Source organism: Haliaeetus leucocephalus, unplaced genomic scaffold (assembly GCF_000737465.1).
Source record: "Haliaeetus leucocephalus isolate CR32 unplaced genomic scaffold, Haliaeetus_leucocephalus-4.0 Scaffold871, whole genome shotgun sequence".
NCBI classification, from domain to species: Eukaryota; Metazoa; Chordata; class Aves; order Accipitriformes; family Accipitridae; genus Haliaeetus; species Haliaeetus leucocephalus.
Genome location: NW_010973307.1, coordinates 1973157 through 1992262, shown reverse-complemented (window position 1 = coordinate 1992262; position 19106 = coordinate 1973157). Strand labels below are relative to the sequence as shown.

Genomic DNA, 19106 nt, shown 5'->3' with positions numbered 1-19106 from the left:
GAAAAGCATCATAACTCAGTTAGTTTGTAATATAGCCATACTAACACGTACCGATAAACACTGCATTAATGAAGTACCTATCTGAGCAGTCTGTCTGTCCAGCCACAGTCCTAAAACTCTGCAGTACTGATAACTACAGCAAACAGCTGTAAGTTTCAAGCAAAATTTCCTTTTTTTTTTTTTAATTTGTCTTTGAACTGCATCAAAGAACAAAGTTCAGGTTAGAACTGCCATTAATGTCCATTCCTGTTCTCTTTCCTGTTTCTCTTTGAAATGTCCCTGAATCTTCTGGTCACTTGAAGAAGCAGAGGGGCACCTTGACTCTTTGCACTGGAGTTGGGTGCTGCAGAAAGGTCAAGTGCAAGTCTGACTTGTGTTGGGTATGATCCTGCATGTGATTGAAGAGGCTCAGCTCTGGCTGGCACAAAGGAGAGTTGAGGTTGCTTAGTGCTTCACAGAATTAAGCTCTCCGTGACTTTCCTCACAACTCTGCTAAGTCTCAAGCCCTGCCAAGGCCTCTTTCTAACCTAAGTTTCCTAGACACATGCTACAGGCTTTTTTGACAGCAGGGTGCTTGGCAGCTATTTGAACTGTGAAAACACCTGCTGTGTTAAGCTCATTTTCCATTCTTAGTGTTTCTTCCTTCCTTCCTTATTTCATTCTTGGACTAGGGATCTTTCTAAAGTTGAGATCACAGGCTAGACCTTGCCGGCTTAAACAAGTATGTCATTAAAAAATAAACCAAGAAACAAACCCAGTCCTCCTGTATCATGGACAAGAATTCAAATAATAGGCGAGAAGCATCTCTGGTGAAAGAGGATGCTAGGCATGGCAAGGTGGAAGCAGATCATCAGATCAACTGAGAGACAGAACCGCCTTTTGCAGTCACCTATTAACAAAGAATCCTTTGCATATAAAAATATCATTCTACAGCTTGAATGTAACAGAATAATTGGTTTTGTAGGAGGACTGAGAGTGGCTCTCAGGGGGACCAATCTGGAAGGGGTAAACTTGGTGTTGTTTGGATCTCAGCCTTGCCCAGTTATGGAGGATGACAGAAATTCAACAAGAATTGAATGTAAAGTTCCCTCTCGGGTAAGAAACCACATTTTCTTGGGAACAGTCAGCAGCCTTCAGGCCTTTCTATATTTTCCTGGCCTGAGCTGCACTAGGGGAAGGGCAAATGGTAGCCCGTCAGCCAAGTCTTGCCTGTGGGACAATTTACCATGGACTCCAACTAGAGTTTAGACCAGCTTAATTAACAATAGATTGATAGGTGATTTATGAAAACCAGTGAAACTGTAAAAAGTCCAGCTTGCAACATCATTAGCTAAGCCTCACATAAACAAAACTGGGGCTTTGAACTCCAGCAAAATTGCCCATCTCTACTTTCCGTTGTCTAGTAGTAGATTAAACATGCCTGGGACAATTGTTCTTACTCACATTGTTGAACCCTCTTCAGCTCCAAATCTTCTACTTTGCATCCAGACCTCCTTTGGACATTATCTGTGTGTCATGCAAAAACAGTGTTCTTTGCTGCACGGTAAAATTATACCCAGGATGATGCTAATAGTTTAAGTATAGGGATAACAGTCTATGCCTATGACTTACTACTGTTTAATTTACTAGTATGGATATAGAAAATGAAAATCTGCGTGGTCTGAGATTGTTTTAAGGTTTCTAACTCTCCACAGGTGCCCCTTTAAAGTCAACTGTATACATTTAAGTAGAGTCTGGCGTATACACAAATTTCATCAGTGCCATATGCCTGACTTATTAAGATGCAGGAGTATGGGGAATAACTTTTTTTATTGGTGCATTCTTAGCCCTGACATTTTCTTCATTTCTGTTTCTAGGGGACAGAAGATACTGCTGTCCATGTGACACTAATTTCTGGGTGCCAGTCAACAACAGTAACCAACTTGTTCCAGTACGATCCTTCCTTAAACCCTGCTGTTGTATCACTGAGCAGAAACAGAAGTGGCATAGCAGGTGAAAAGGCTGCAGACATGTATTGGGCATTGTCTGTAGAAGTGTTATTATTGCTGATGGTGATAGGGAGTTTGGTGATCCGACACTATTTTTCTGTTATTTTCTTTTAACTTATAGTCCCCGTGTTTCCTGCTAGTCCTGATCAGTCCTGCTTGTTTTATGTTGGTTTTAGTCTAGCACACATGAGATAGAGTTGCTTGCCTTCAGCTAGTATGGATGATGTCCATAGGATGTTAGGGGTGGTATAGCGCTCCTTTTGTGTTATGTTTCTCTAACTCTGCTCTGAAATTATCCCACCCATTCGTTCTGGGTAACAGGTTCAGCCATGACAAGAGAAATGAACTCTAGAGAGTGTCCTTCTCCAGGATCCCAAAGGGTTGATCATAAAGCACATCATGTGCATTTTGAGTTGCTGAAAGCAGAAGAGAGGCTTGTCTTGCTAGTTCCCATTTCCAAGCCAAACTGTTTCTTCCAGTTTGACCTTGTGATCTGTTACTTTAGCATATGAGCGCAGACTTCATGGACTTTGTGGGGACAAAATCCCAAGAAGATCTCATGGAGAGTTTAGCATTCCTGTCTTTTGAAAACTTCTGTTTGGGATTGGGTTTTTTTGCTCATTTCCCTTCTTTTTTTTCCCCACAAGGTTTTGGCGGGGCATTGAGAATAAAAGCATTAATGGTGAATGGTGTCCACTTACAGAGAAGTCTTTTAGAAGAAGGTTTACTACATTTCTGTGTAGCAACGAGACACCAGATTCCTAGTATCTGAGAGAGAGAGAGAGGAAGGAAGATAGAAGGAAGACAGAAACATTCCTGCTTTCCTATGCACCCCACTCCCATTCCTCCAAGGATGCAATCATCTGATTTTTTTTCCTCTCTCTTTTTGCAACCTCTCCAGTACACACCTTAATAAAGCTGCCCCCAGCTAGGCAGTTTGGCTGGACTTGGTGGGGATGCAAGGAGTTAGGTGATTGCCAGTGACAAAACACACTTCTTGCTGCACGCCTGGCATTTCTATTCCTTTCCCTGAATGTCCTTGTCATTTTCTATTACTCTAGAATGCATAAATAAGAGAAAACGTCCTTTACCATCTGAATATTATTCAGATATCATAGCACCAAGGGGAGATTTTTCTAGCCATGGGCAGCCCAGGTGCAAGGAATTCCTTAATGTTATAGCATCTCATGAACGGTGGTGTGGCTGGGTACAATCTCCTATTCAGAACCTTCACGGCTTCATCTTTCAATATAATTTTCCTCGTATATAATAAAAAGAATAAATAAATTACACCGATGCCTTCCAGGCATCTAGGATTAAGCTGACAATTGACCAAGAGTCTAAAGAGTTCACGCTATTAATATATTCAACTTCGCAGGCTTTCAAACTTTATTGGACTCTTTGCGCATGCAGAATTGAAACGTACTGGTTTCAAGACCTGCTTAGAGGAGCTGGTAGATGAGGGAGCTTTGTACAGACTCTCCTACTTCATGGAAGGCAGAGACTTCTCCAAAGCTGAGGTTACAGAGCTGAATGGTAACGGTGACTGTGCCTGCTGTGGAAGCGATGCTAAAGCCGAGTGACCCTGGCTTCTGCTTGGGAGACAAAATTTCTACTTAGATCTGAATCTCTAGGAAGGATGCATCAGCCTATAGAAGTTACTTTTGATTAACATAAGCTGAGAGAGTAAAGCAGATGAGCTGCTCCTGACTACTTCCCTGTGCGGCTGGGATAACAGTGCCATGTGCTCAAGGAAGAAGAGGAATGGGCAAAAATGAAGCTGTCCTGTGGCAGCTGATCTTCACCAGCTGTTCTGGAGCAACTCTGCGGGTGGACAAGTGTTTTGGGCTGGCTGGCTCAGGAGGATGATAGAGAGACATTAACGCTTTTTGCTTGAGTATTTAGGAAGGGGATTTATGTAACATAGTGTTCTATAACAGCAGGGAGTTGGACTTGAAGACCCCTCTTCGTCCTGTTTATCCCAGCTTCTGTGCAACTGAACCCGCACCGTTTGGAGGAGATGGGAGGATGAGATTCACTTCCTAAACACACCTCTGTGCTTGTTGCTTAGGTGTCTTCCATAGCCAGTGAAGAGAAATAGGCGGTTCTGTGGTGGGATTCACCACAGCTCTTTTGGATGTCTTCCTTAGAATAAGATGAATCATGCCATAAAATCTCTGTTTCTCTTCCTTGGCTACAGATATAGCTATCTCAGTGAAACTGCCTTTATTTGGACTGATGCATACCACCCTAATTTTTTAAGCTATATCAGGAGGAATTTAGGTTATGAAATTCCTTTCTCCACTGCCCTTGTCCTTTTCTATTACTACAGTATGCACAAATAAAGGAAAGTATCCTCTATCATCTGAATATAATTTGGCTCACAACAGATCTTAAATGGGAGATAGAACCGTGTTTCCTGAAAACAAGGTGCTTTAGAGCATGCATGGATGGGCATCTGACTTTAGGTAGATCATTTAGCTGTGGGAGGCTCCTGTTAAAGTTAGATGGCTTCATAGTGCTGAAATGTGTGGTCTGGATCATTGTCAGGGATTAAGGAAAAATCCCAGAACTCCTCAGCTCCAGTTTGTGTGAGCTTTAGGAAGAGTGGGTTTGGGTTTTATCAGATGCAGATATTTATAGGATAGACATTTATGGTAAGGGGGCTTAGATCCTATCCGGAGTGTGTACCAGCAGGCTGCGAGTGGCTGTAGATGGTCATAGCCAAGTGCACAATGCTAACAACTCAGGACAATCCTGATGGCTTGTGACTTATCAAGGAGGCCAAAGGGTTGAGTAAGATACAGAACCACTGTGGTCTTCAACTTTTTGTTTTGGGCTGATAGATATGGCTAGATCTGTTCTGGCATGACGGGACTCCATGCTCTTCCTCAGGCAATGGTTACGTGTGCTAAAATAACTGTTGCCAGAAACACTGAAATAGCTTCATCCGTTCTCCTCTCTGCAGGGGGTCAGGAGCTTCAGATTGGAATATCCCAGTTTGCCAGCTACCAAGGGTCAGATGTCAAGGTCCAAATCGGGGGCTCATGGGCACAGATCCAGGCGCAGACGGACCGTGGTGTTAACGTGACGCTTCCAGCCTTGGCTGCAGGATGGTACAACGTTTCTGTCATCATCAATGGCATTGCTGTCGCTTCAAACAGGTGTGTGAATGCCTGTGCTTTCCTTAAGATATAAATTTCATTCTCTGCCCTAGTTGGTATTTTAGGGTTAATCTGAAAAGGAAGGTAAGAGTTTTCACAAATTCTGTACCTAACAGTGAAATCTGCAGTGTGCTATAAAATTATGAATAATTATCAAGGCATTTATTGATCTGTGGAACCCAAGTCAGCAAACTGCTAATGCTAGTCAATTAACTCCCCTTGGATCAGTAGGAGGCAGGAGAGAAACGTTTTAGAAAAAACAGTTGATTTGATGAAAAATGCATATTCAGGCAATCAAAGGTATTCACAGATTCAGGTCAAATGCAGATAAATCCTGCTGTAGGAAAACAGCAGAAGAAAAGAAACACTTTTCATGAGAAAAATAAAAGCTAGTTTGAAAAATAAAAAAAATGCTTTGTTTGGAGAATTTTTAAATGATGCTATTTCCATCTTTTAAGGTGACACTTCAAGTTCATGCCTAGATAAATGTGGTATAAATGAATTAAAATGTGGGGGAAAACGGACCTGAAAATGGGACGCAACAACGCGTTCATAAGCAGCACAGTTTTCCCCTCAGCCCCGCGGTTCTCATCCATGGCAGCTGCTAGGAATGATCCTGAGACCACGGTATTGGGGAGAGGAGCTGCTTTTATTGCTCACGAACTACCCTAAGCTTCTTGTTGCACTAATGAACTTCAGAAGGAGAAAGCCTGTGGTCAGTGGGATGACACGCAGGGATTCATCCCATCTGATACTGGAGTCTGTTAGCGGTCTGGTGGAAAGATGTAAAGAAGGCAGGCAGCTGGGATGTCTCTTCAATTCACTTGCATCTCTTGTCTGTGGGCATAGCTACAGTGGGATCTGTTTGGCAAAAAATCCCCTCTTTCTTGCTTCTTTTGACAGTCAATTCATTTGCACCTCATGGACTAAATGTGGCCCACAGGTTGCCACTTGATAAGACTGTTCATAATAGATGTAGCTCAAATCACACAGAAAAATTTGGGGTGCAGGGTGGTCTTGTCACTGTGGCATTGAACAAAGGGGATGTGCCAGGTGGGTGTTTGGCCTTCCAACCTAAAAAGAGTTGTAAGAAAGACTAGCACTGCAGCAGGAGAGAAAAATATATATAAAAAACCAAACCAAAACCCCTTTCTATGTTGCTTGTGTTTTGCAGGGTTGAGCCGTTAATCCAGTACCTCTCAGAGATCTTCAGCATAGAGCCGTGTTGTGGCTCCTTTCTGGGTAAACAGCGTCGGTACATCTGCAGCCACTTATGGAGGTTAAAGGGATCAAGGGCACAGTTTTCCTGCAGGAATGGAAAGGGCATCCCATTTCACATCAGTTTAAATGAGGGTGTTTTAAATCTGTGACCCTTTATTATGTAGACATCAACTGGCAGACAGCAGCAGGCTGGAAATGTGGGATTGTAGTGAGCATCCCTCCATCTGGTTGGCTGGCTCAAGGCTCCCTGTGCTTTGAATTTGATTTCCCCAAGTGTTTGCTCATGTATCCTTGCATGTTCCCATTGGGAAAACAAAGCACGCCCACACCTGACTCATCTGTGCTGTTTCTTTCAGTCCTTACGCCTCCATCTTTCAAGGCTTTCTGTGTGAAAGTTAGGTGGAAGGCAGCGTACAACTCTGGTTTGGAGCAAACAATAATTTCAAGTGATCCCAAAGGGGATGTTCATTTTCGTTGAGTTGAAAAGACAAACCCCCCCCTTTTTCAATGTTAATTTTAATCAAAAGTGAAATATTTATTAATTCCATTCCAAGCTTTTAAACGTTGGAAATAATTTAAGTGTGTTTCAGAGCAAAACATCACTGAATTAGAAAGAAAAGTTTTACTTTAAATCTTAAAAAGCAGATTTGAGGTGGTTGATTTATTTTGTCATTTGGCTGGGGGTGGGGGAGAGTTGAATCCCTGTAGTGAATTTTACATGAGCCCTTAGAAATGCTTTTATAGAAGACAGAGAAATTCTTTGATGCAACTTCAGGTCCTCCACAGATTGCTCTCCCTGCCTCATAACACATTTAAAGATACAAAAATTCAGAGGCTTTGTGGTACATGATTAGTTCAATAGTTTGTGAAGTGCCTAAGCCTTGAAAGGTGAGAGTGTAGATAGAGCCTGGATAGCAAAAGCTCTCAGTTTTGAAGATTAAGCTATACTAAAAAAAAAAAAAAAAAATATTGCACCCTTCTTTTCATATTTAAGGGTAAATTGAAATGTAAATAAGAGCTGATTAACTCTTTAGCTGTAGTTTTAGGAATGGCTTAAGCTGATTTAGAAACTCATTGCTGCAAAAAGCACCAGTCCTTTCCCCCCCTTATCTCTAGTCTTTTGTTAACGCTTGTGTGGCCATCTGGATTAAGGATTTGAGCTCAATCAAAAAGAACACCGTTATAAAACAACTTTATTTTTCAGCCAGATCATGGGAAAAGGAAGGGCATAGGATTAATGGATAAAGAGGTTAAAGCAAGGCAGAGCAGTGGGAGTACCAGTATTGCAAACTAAAGGAAGATGGAGAGAGGCTTCAGCTGGGCTCTGGGCTTGGAAGCATGGGATTAGGCTGGGAATGCTGGAGGGTTTGCATTTTTATGATTATCACTTCCCTAAAATCCAGACTGCTGCTTCTTCAGTGCTGGTCTTAGCACCCTGGGAAGCAGAGCAGATACCGCTGCTTTGCAACTTAATGTAAACCCAGACATCAGGATTCACGCTTATTCCAGATAATTAGCACCTACTCTTAGTGGCCAGAGTAGTAGCAGAGACTCCCACGGCTGCTTCTCCTGTCAATGTGGAGAGGGAGACTCCAGTGCCATGTCCTAGAACAACTGTGTGGGTCAGACCAAAGACAGCCTGTCTCCCAGAACGACCCAAAACCAGGATGCCTTGGGAAGATTATATGAGTGGAGGAGTGTGTGAGGATACTTCTCTACAATAATCTTCCAGCTTCCGACACTAAAGACACGGACAGTTCCAGCTGGAGGTCATAACTTTGTGTCTAACTCCTGAATTGCTTTTCCATATGAATGACCCTCTTGGTTCACACCAAGAGTCTGTTTATCCATTTGCTGTCTTCTTCTGTGGTCTTAAGTAAAAGCCCAGGGAATAAAGCCATCCAGGCAACCACAGGGAAAAGCAAACAGCCTGCCTTCCTCCAGCCCATGCATGGGAAACCCTGGTCAGAGTTGCCTTTGGAGTGGAGGGGGAACTGCTCTTCTCTTCCCCTTCCTCTTCCACCTGTCTTAAATGGTGCAGACTGGGAGCATATAAGGAGGGGAGGGCTGGAAGCATTCATCAGTGTATCAGCTTTTCTGGTCAGTGAACTCCTCAAAAGCAAGTGACCATCAGTGCGTGGCAAATCTGGCACCCTGCCTGAGCGGCCAGACAGAACTGAAGACTGAAGGAAGCTCTGTGGTTGTGGCTTTTTGTTTGAAAGTAGACATACCACATTCTGCTTCCCTGTGTGCAACAGGACCAAACCATCTCTACCATGTCCCCAGCTGCCTGTACAGTCTCATTCCCTGAAGAGTTCAGTCTCTCTTTACTCTCAGGGGTCCTCTCACAGCAGCTTCCTCCAGTTCTGTGGTGGCTTTCTACTGCCATTTATTGCCACAAAGGTCCCTGGCTATCTGGTACCTTAGCCTCTTGCCCACATAGGATTATCTTGATACATGACTGCTATTATCTCTAGCTGTTTTGTTCCAAAAAGAGGACTTAATTTCTTCCATGCTTATCAGCTTTATCATGGTTTGTGATTGTTCACAGTCATTGATTCCTTTCCTGCATATAATGTCCTTCTTACTTATTTTATTTTCTTCCTAGGTGGAACACTGCTCACAATCTCTGGGGTGGGCTTTAGCCAAAATCCTGCCCTGGTTTCTGTTTCAATGAACAGGCAAACCTGTACGGTTACTCACTTGGTAGAAGAGACAGTTTGGTGCCTGACCCCACCAGCTGCTAATTTGTCTAATGAAGATTCACAAGACATCTCTGTCAGAGTAAATGTAGTCATCAGCAGCAGGTCACTTCAACATGCTCTCTTTGCAAAAAGGACCACCACCTTTAATTACCAAAGAGCTTTGACTCCTCTGATTACTGTTGTTGAAATGGAAATCACAGACAGCAGCCTGCTCTTGAGCATCCAAGGGATAAACATCACTGGATCTCTGGCTAAGCTTGGACACAGTGAATGTGAACTTGAGTTCCAAAGTGGCAACAAGTCTGCAATGCTTTATCAATGCTCTTTGCCACTGAACAGCCTGGAACCTGGGACTTTCCCCATCCAGGTTATCCAGAGGCAGCTAGGATATGCTCGTGTGACAGCAAGGCTGCAGGCCCTTACAATAACTCCACGGATAACATCCGTATTCCCATCGCAAGGATCAATCTGTGGTGGGATGTTACTCACTATATCTGGTGTTGCTTTAAAATCCAGGAGGAATTTGGTACAGGTCAGCCTGGAGAGTAATTATTCCTGTGAGATCCAGAACTCTGATAACGATGCCATTAGTTGTATTGTCCTTCCAGGGGCCCGTCCTTTGCATGATCAGTGGTTGGCTGAGGCATCTTGGGCTCTTAATGTCACAGCGACTGTCAATGGGATCCGCAGTGTCTGCCTTGGAGACTGTACACTCCACCTTCATGAGCAGTGGACCCCCCTTGTAGATTTGGTGACCTGGGACACCAATGGGACATTCACCGATGTGACGATCAAAGGACAGAGGTTGGCATGGCCAACTGATAGCCCCATGGTACACGTGAATAACCAGGCTGTCTGCAAGGTAACTTTCTGGAACGAGACCAGCATCGAGTGCCAAACAGACTGCATTGCCCCAGGGAAGCACAACATTTCCATATCCAACAGGAAAAGTGGTCGAGCTTGCTTCAGAAAGGCGTCCAGTGTTCTCACCATCCTTCCTCAGGTGTATCGGTTTTATCCACGAAACTTCAGTACCAACGGTGGAGGCCTGCTCACCTTAGCAGGCTCGGCACTGAAAGGAAAGAGGATGACTTCTGTTCTCGTTGATTATCACCCTTGCCTCATTCTCAGTGTCACCTGTGTAGCTATCCAGTGCACGGTGCCTCCAGGTAATGGGACTAGGGCTTTGAGTCTAAAAGTAGACGGCATCTCCTATTACCTTGGAAGAATAAGTTACAACGAGGAGTCTACTCCAGCTTTCCTTTCGCTTATTGCAACTGGTCTCCTTCTAACGATGACAGTATCACGGGCCACAGAGATGGGTGCCATCCACGTATTCGTTGGAGACTTTGCTTGTGGTAACATCACCATCGCTCGCTCTACTTTGCAGTGCTTGGCTCCTCGGCTCCCTGTTGGCAAGTACCATGTACTGGGCCTGGATGTCCCCAGGGGCTGGGCTTCCTCCAACCTGACGTTCACCTCTCGGCTGGTGGTGACAGCTGTACGTCTCAACTGGGGTGAGTCATGAAGGCTTGTTGCAGCTCCTCCACGGGGTGCAGTGTGAGGGACTACGGTGACTGGGTTTTTTTTTGCGTGAAAGCAAAAATTATGAATTAAAAAAAAAATACCCTTGTTGACAGCTGGCTGTTGAGCTCTGTCTTAAATCCCATTTTCTGTCCTTTTCCAAGGTGGCATGAATGGAGGAGCAGTTGGCCTGCATGGAACTGGGTTTTCCCCAGGGAAGACTTTGGTCACAGTCTGTGGTGCCAGCTGTGGACTGTTGGGCAGCACGACGGTGACTGACCTGAGCTGCCTCGCCCCACGCTTACACGGTCAGCTAAGACACAAAACCTGGCATTGTGTTAAAAATATCCCCTAAAAACCTATTTTGACCCAAAAGTGGGGGGTCCCAATGTGTTTCATCCCAGGGGAATGGAGAGCAGCAGCAGCCCTGGAGAAAAGAGAAGCACCAACATAGATAGCATTGAATTCTGGGTTTTGAGCTCAGTCCAAAGACAATTGCTGTCAGGGGGAGTTTTTGTGTCAGTGGCCATGGGCTTTGGGCTAGAATCACCATGTGTCTGTGGTCACACAGGCTTTGTGGGTGTGTGTGAGATATGCACAATGTCAGCAGTTCTTTGTGGCAGCTATTCCTTGGGAAAACTCTCACATAAAATGTTCACGAGGGCTGTAGGGTTGGGTACCCAAGCACTTCTTGGCCATCACGACTGTCTTAGTGAGTTGAGCTCCCTTAAATGCCTTTTCTTCTGTGGCTCCATACATTTTGTGTTTTGGCTGCATGATGGGATGGCTTCAGTGGTGTAAAGGGGTGGGAGGAAAAGGGTGAATAACTGGGAGGGTGAACAAATGATGTACTGTGGCTGGTTCATACATTTGGGAAGCTGGAGATGAGGATTTGAATTCCTTGAGAGGAAGATGGGATCACCCCACAGCCAGAGCATCCTCCTTAACTGGAGACAGGCAGCCGGGAATGATGCTGTGATCTCCAGCTCTCTTAAAGAGACAAATAACCCTGCCTCGATTTTGAAGGAAAGTCTTCAAAATGGGCATTTTCTGGGACAAGATGTATTTCCTCCCTCTTCTACTGGCAATGCAGTATGAGGGTCCTAAGATCTGCAAAAGGCAGGATTTAAGACTTTTAAATCTCACCCTGAGACGTATGCCATTCTCCAAATGCTGAGCATGGAGCACCTCTCCTGGTGATGCAACATTGCAACACTTGGTAGCATAACACTTCAGCCCCTTCGTGGCTCTGATGCTAGGAGAACATCCTGAGATCTACAGAAATATTTATTGTCCTGTGGCCATCCAGAGATCCATCATCCCTGTGACCAAAGGTCCGTGGCCTCTTATCCTTGGTGGGCCTGGAAGAAAGGTGGCAGTGAGAGTGTCCATCAGGGTAAATTGCCAGGGTTTTGCTCTGGTGTGTGGCATCTCCAACCTTCAAAATAGTCACAAGTTGATTAGATTAGTTTCTGAAAAATGAGTCCAACATGAAATTTAACATTCTTTTGAGGAAGGGTCAGGACAAGAGGCATCCAAGGGTCCTCTTCAGCCTCATTTATTCCAAAATTCTAAATTTTTTCTTGTCATTTTGGACAGTTCCTTTCCCCATCCATGAGGAATACTAAGAAAAATGGAGGGGGGTGGGTGGGAAGGGCTTTAAAAACCAACAACAGGCACTCAAAAGGAGACATCAAGAGATCATAAGGGCTCAATTTTCTTTGTTTTAAACAAGTTCTAGGCACAGTCCACAAAACTGCTTTTTTGTTTTAAACAAGAAAAAAGACATGGTGCTGGACTGCTAAAAAAAAAATAAAATCAGAGTACAAAACAGGGAATTCTGGTTATTGCAGGAAGAATAGCAGAATAAAAGGTAATCAAATTGATCCAAACTGTGAAAACATTAATAACTGTGTTCAAAATTCACTGAGTGGTAGGTGGCAGAGGGAGCCTGGGAAAAACCATGTTACAGGCAGGACCACAATACTTACTACTGACACTAGATGTCAGCAAGTGAATGCTGATTGCTGCCCACTTGCTGGTTGCATTTCTGGAGAGAAGATACAAAGGATGTGTTGCCTCACTAACCAAAGGGACACAGGCACTATTGCTTTGAGGCCAGTTACAAGACAACCTTTCTCTTCCCTGCCGTGGATTTTGTAGCTTGCAGCCTTGCAAATCTCACCAGTTGAGTTGCAAAAGTGTTTCTCTGTTGATGAAGTATTTACAAGAAAATGTTTGGGTTTCGTTTTTTTTTTTTTAATTAAAAAAACCAATCTCCTTCGCAGGCTGCTTAAATCTGTGAGAATCTGCTGGGCTATTTGTACTCCCTGAGACAGGCACATTCAGCCCATGCACATCTCCTTGTGGCATTGGTGAATCTGTACGTAGAGCAAGACGCTTTCCAGATGGCTTTCCCCTAATATTTAGGGGATTGCACACTCCCACCATTTAGGGCATGAGTGGATTTATTAAGTGCAGTTAGTCCAGTCTCACCTCGTGGTTTATGTGCTGCTGTTTGCCTGGGGGAGTTTACCACTTGGCACTCGCACATCCAGCACTCAGACCTTTCTTTCACGGCCTCGTGCACGTGGAAGAGGTGGCGAAGCGACTTTGGGGACGCGGGACCGCGAGCCGTGAAGGAGACGAGAGGGATAAATCTGTGATGCCCCAGGGCCCCTTTGGCGCAGAGGCTGGTGCGGCCAGGTTGGGTGCTTGTCTGACATTTCCCGACGCTGCTCGTGGACCGGGTGATGAGAAGTGAAGAGTTCAAGCTGTGTTTCTTCTGTTACGGCACGCTGTGAAGCAGAAACGCCTTCCCTCCGGCACCGCGGGATGTCAGGTGGCAGCTCGCTGCCCTTGGGTTTCAGCGCTAGGTCATGTTGTGTCTGGCCGGCTTAAGATTAGAGATGTTCACGTGGGAATCCCCAACTGGTCCATCTAGCTTCCTCATGTGATCAAATCCGCAGGGCAAGGCTCTGCAGGTAGGAAATGGGACTTGTTTCCCGTTTAACAGGCGGTTTTCTAAAACGCGAGGAACCACCGGTCTCAGCAGGATCCATCCCTAAGCCTGTCCCACGGGGTCTTCCCTTGTTGAGCGGGGTTGCAGCAAGGTTTTGGTTTGATTGCTGGCAAGAGGTGGGCACGCTAAATACTGAAACGGGATCAGTCCAGAGCACAGGGAATAGGCATGCAAGCCTAGACTCTTTTATGTAAACTGTCGTCTTTTGCAAGCTGCAGAAAAATCAAATCAGAAGAGAGCTAAAATTTGGGTTTCACCCTTAAAGCTTAAGAAAATTAACAAAATTAAAGAAAATATTAACAAAACCACACTCCCTTCAAGGAAAAACAAAACCAAACCAAAAAACCCAAACCAACCCACAAGTCAGTAAAGGCCTGGTAAAGAGATAACTGGTTTGATCCCAAGAGCTCTCCCTTTCTCTTGTTCTTGCTTTGTTACTCGTGTCACAGCACTGTTGATGAGTGCAAGCACAGCTGTAGATTCTGTTCAGCTCAGGTTTAAATTTACAGAACACATGGTTAATGTCTATGGGATTGAATTGTGCTCCTGTGAAAGATGGGAAGACTGGCAGGAAGCTTGAGGCAGGTGAGAAAATAACTGAATATTCCTATTAGGTGATATTAGGGTAGGTACCATATGTAAATTTTGCAGTAAGCCAGTATCTGAGATTGTATGTTTGACATTGGGGTGAGGGTAAAGAAGGCACCTTTAAAAGGAGATGAACTGATAAGAAGATCCATCAGGGAGAAAGCTTAGACTGGTATAACTGGTTGCATCAGTGTGCTTGGAATAACAGGTGTGGTTTTAGGGCTTTGATGTAACAGCTTTTGGGATCTTGGTTAGCAAGTCCTGGACCTGCTGTTAGCCAGATTACATTGGCAAAAGTGGATGTTTGGGGAAGAGGATTTAGATTAAAGGCTAGAAGTGGAATGAGGCTGGTTTAAAAGGAACAAGACATGGCTTGGTGGAGCTCTTTGTATGGGGCCAGAGGAGGGAGAGGAATGAGTTTTGGTTGCAGCAGCGCAGGTGTACCAAGGAGATGCAGTGAGCTAGGGCCAAGGGGGACTATAGCCAGGGAAATGGGGTGATTTGTATGAGTAAATGCAGAAGATATGAAAAGGATGTGTTGTGGCAATTGAGACCTCAGTAGAAGCCAGGGCCTCTGATGTTTATTGTGGAGATCAAACCAAAGGATCCAAATGGTCCCTTCTGTCTTTGAAATCTGGAAATGAAATTAAGAAAGAGGAAAAAAAAATGCATATTGATTACATGGCAGGAACGTTCTGACAGTGAGATCTATCAGGCGGTGGAATAGATGCTTGCAAAGTCACCTCCTGGGACTTCTGAAACTCGGCTGTGCAAAATGAATGTCTCCTAGGGAGCAATTCTTCATAGGCAGAGATTGGACTTGATGACCTTAACAGGTCTCTTTTTTCTTCTCTCCCTTTTCTTTTTTTCTTTATTTTTTTTTTAACCTTTGTCTTCTCAGCTAAGCACATGTTAATGTTATGCTCCGCAGTCCATTTTGTGAGCAGTGGATAACTGGGGATGTGCGGTTTGGCACCGGGACTCCTCGGGCAATTGTTCAATCAATCTGCAGCTGCCCTTGGAACTCCTGTAGGTTTTAGCCTCATCACATGTCCGGCAGTTGTTATTAAACAGTGACCCAGAACAAAGCCCTTGTGCTGAGCATCCCAGGATCCTGGTTTAAGCCAAAGTATCCCTCAAAGACTGGGTTGGGGGCAGTCAGTCCCTAACCCATTACCTACATGCAGAGATTTGGCTGCCGTTGTGTCTGATCTCAAAAGAGAAGCCATAATGGGGTGAATGCGTTCATCTCAGTGATGGGATTGTATTACACGTGATTAGCAGGTTTTATCTTTATAGGGAATACAAAGCATAAAGAAGCTTCATTGTGGGATTTGAACACTAACCAATTAAGCAGGGAGAAGAATTGTGTCCCAGAATGGGCAGACTATCCTTTTAGGACATACTAAGAGTTTTGCAATCTTTAGTTGATATTTTTTGTTACTCTTGTGGCAGGAGACAATAGCACCAATAATACTAAGGGATATTTGTGTTTAATGGTCAGACGAAGGGGGATGAAAGGCCAAGGCTTCCTCCTAACTGAGAAAAGATATTAAATCCTCTGGGAGCAGGGGAATAGGAGTACCTCAGAGATCCCGAAGGAAGCGATGAGAAATGGACGTGTCCTCAAAGAGTGGCATCTCCATCAGATGGACAGGAGCTGTAGGGTGTGGAGATGGAATCCCTCCCTCCTTCTGGTGGAGGAGAAAGTGGTCCTAGGTTTGATTCTGGGGTGTATAGATGAAGCAGGATTTTCCTGGGTTTTTCTTCTACCGATCTCTTTACAACCCTTTGTAACCATGCTCTTTAGCTTAGATTTTATAAATTAATACCTTCGTTTGTCCAGTTTGATGTAAAAATTATTTCAGCAGTTGGCAGGATGCAAGGCCTTATGTTCCTACAGGTATGATAAAATTGAGATGAGGGCACTGGAGCACGTCAGAGATGCCCGTATCTAGGAAAATATTCAGACCCTGAGATTCTGTGGGTCATTTCTAACATTCATCCTAAAATAGGGTTCAGCTGTTTTTCTACTCAGGAAAACTCTGCCATGTTCTTTTTAAGACCACAAAAGAAAACCAAAACCTCTTTTGATTAGCTCAGCAACCTGTTGTTTTTTCTTAAACTGTGGAATGTGAATTTAATCTTCCTTTGACCACCCACCTTCAGAGGGTGGTCAAACACTGGAACAGGTTTCCTAGAGAGGTGGTCGATGCCCCATGCCTGTCAGTGTTTAAGAGGCATTCGGACAATGCCCTTAATAATATGGTTTAACTTTTGGTCAGCACTGAATTGGTCAGGCAGTTGGACTAGGTGATCATGGTAGGTCCCTTCCAGCTGAAAATATTCTGTTCTATTCGGTTATTCATCTAAGGTAGCTGTACATTCTCCATTACCTCATCTGAGCTTATCACAGCCTTTCGTGTCACAGGGAGAATAGAATAGTAAAGCAGAAAGAGCTGTTATACCCTATTACAAAAGGGGAACAAATTCTTTTATCCACAGGAAAGTTGTAGGTTTGTGGAGGAAGGAAAGGGCAGTGCCACCTCTGCTTGGATGTCCTTCATGTTTGCTAGTTTTGAGAAGTTTTCAGCCTCTCACCGGCTGAAAAAAAAGCATACATGTTATCGCTTTTGGAGAAATTCCTGTAATGAATTGGTTCTGCTGCAGGTTGTTGCAAAGGCAATTTCTTTGTAGTATTTAGTCCTCTTGGATGGTATTCACTTGCCAAAACACAGGTATCTAGTGCCACTTAAAATGCCCTTGGAATGGCAGCCTGGCCTCAAGGAAGACGCAAGGCTTCTGTGGGAACTACAGAACACCTGAGGTGGCTCTAGACATAATTTCTGGACAATAAAGGCAAAATATAGGCATGGTGCCATCATTCCTTTAGGCTTCTCTGTCTATTACTTGTCACTCTCGTGTTTACACGTAGGTCTCCGAGGCAGGGATTGTGTTTGGCTGTGTTTGAACGGATGCCGAGCAAAAGAATTGTCACTGGATTTGAGGAAGGAAAGAGATTAAGCATATTGCAAAATGTGTGAAGTAATGATGTGGGTAACTTTTCTCACACTCTAAATCCAGAGAAGAAAAATACAGAAAAAATGTGAACTCTTTCTCTGAAGTTCAGAGCATATGAAATGCCAGGTTTTAATATTTCAAAGAACACCTTAAACATTAAACAGTTATAAACTTTTCAAAAATACCCCGTATGAAATAATCATTTTTAGCAAAAAGCACTAAATTTTTCAACATAGAAAATACAGCATTTTCATATTTTTACCATTTCAAAACTAGTTTTCACAATTGCTTAGGAGCTAAGACGTTCATTGACAGTGACGCTTTCCCAGCAAACAAGACACCTTTTGAACAAACTGGAACTGAAAAAAGCAAACAAAAAAATCCTTTTTTGATAAATTCTCATCAATTGCATTTCTGATACTTGAGAAACACTCTTGGATACTACAGTGCAGACTGTAATACTGTCCACAGACCTTTTCAGGAGTTTGTTACAACTGTTTGATTAGTTTAGGTTTAATGAAAATTCTCCAAAAGTCTTTACATGTTCAGGGTTTTGAAAGAAACAGTTTTGATCCCTGGCATGGTTTAATACTTAAAGGATTCCTTTTTTAAATTATTAAACCCGAACATTTCAACTGATCTGAACTTCAGTGACAGTTCATTTTTTTTTTTCAGCATTTTTGTCTGGGTTTAGAATGAGAAATCCTAATTTCTGTTCACACCACTTGTTCCTTAAACACACCTCAAAGCAAAGCAGCTGCTCCCATTATACTTCCTACTGCATCCATGGAGTCAAACTTGGACCAAGCCTCTAGTCACGCTCAGGTACAAAGCAAGGTGGGAGATCCCAGATCACACAAGTTCTCCAGAAGCCCTCCAAGCTGTGGCAATGCTTTCACGAAACCCGTTTCTGGATTTCAAAGTTGTGATAGATGTTAGGTTGTCACATCTCCCTGGTAAAAGGTTTGTGCCTTATGCCTGATGTGTAAACCATGGTCTGCCTTCCCCAGAAGAAATGTTCATGCTTGTATTTAATCACGTATGTCACCTCCTCCTGGACAGAGCAATTTGATCCCAAAGACCATCCTGATGCTCAACGCACAAACGAGGTTATGTGCTTGCTCACACAAAGCAAAAGGGGCTGAAGGAGTTGCATGGAGACCTACTCATCCTCAAAAAAATGCACCAAAAGGGAGGTTGGGACACGCACATCAGGAATCCACAGTGACAACTGTCAGTTGGTAAAATCTGCTTAGTATCAGTGGCGTGTAGGCTGCTTTGGGTTATTTTTTTCCTCTCCTGTCTTTACAGCTTCTTTGGCCATTCTCTGTGGCCTGACGCGTTCTTCTGCCGACTGCCACGAAGCCAGAGCCACCTTTGTTGAATGTGATGTCCAGGTCACGGTGGGTTCCTATCACCAGGGACGATCTGTGTCTTATCTGTACGTTTGTGAGGACAGCCCACCTCAGTGGCACCAGAGGGACATCAACCCACCCCAGAGGCGTTTCGCTGGACTCTTTGTCAGGTCAGTGCTGTGTCTCTCCAACAGCTGAGTGGGCCCACCCATGAGTAACATCCCCCAGAAGGTACTCTACCTTTTGCAGAATTGGCCCCTGCCAAATGATGGACTGAAGGAGCAAATTCCTAATTCTTAGGTTGATGCCAATAGAGCAATTTAGCCTTGAGACCACTAGAGAGCTCCGCTGGGTTGTGAAATTCATTCCTGGTGTCTATCAAAGCATCTCTCTTCCCCCCTCCTTCCCTCCCATCTTTTTAAAGTGTTTGAGAGACATCAGAAAATCCATCTCGTAAACAGCCTGCTTTGTTCCTTCTTAGGTTTTAATATTTATCTTCTGATCCAAAGCAACATCTG

The 19106-nt window shown here is 44.0% G+C and overlaps 1 protein-coding gene across 1 annotated transcript in view; it reads left to right on the top strand.

Moving 5' to 3' along the window:
• The window catches only part of PKHD1 (polycystic kidney and hepatic disease 1 (autosomal recessive)), a 259529-nt gene that overhangs the window by 36395 nt on the left and 204028 nt on the right, over positions 1-19106 (top strand). The window contains exons 28-34 of the mRNA XM_010583200.1: positions 965-1095; positions 1857-1992; positions 4957-5152; positions 6327-6394; positions 8982-10595; positions 10767-10910; positions 18545-18758. Of these exons, the coding sequence (XP_010581502.1) occupies positions 965-1095; positions 1857-1992; positions 4957-5152; positions 6327-6394; positions 8982-10595; positions 10767-10910; positions 18545-18758 (2503 nt within the window). The remainder of the gene's footprint in view (positions 1-964; positions 1096-1856; positions 1993-4956; positions 5153-6326; positions 6395-8981; positions 10596-10766; positions 10911-18544; positions 18759-19106) is intronic.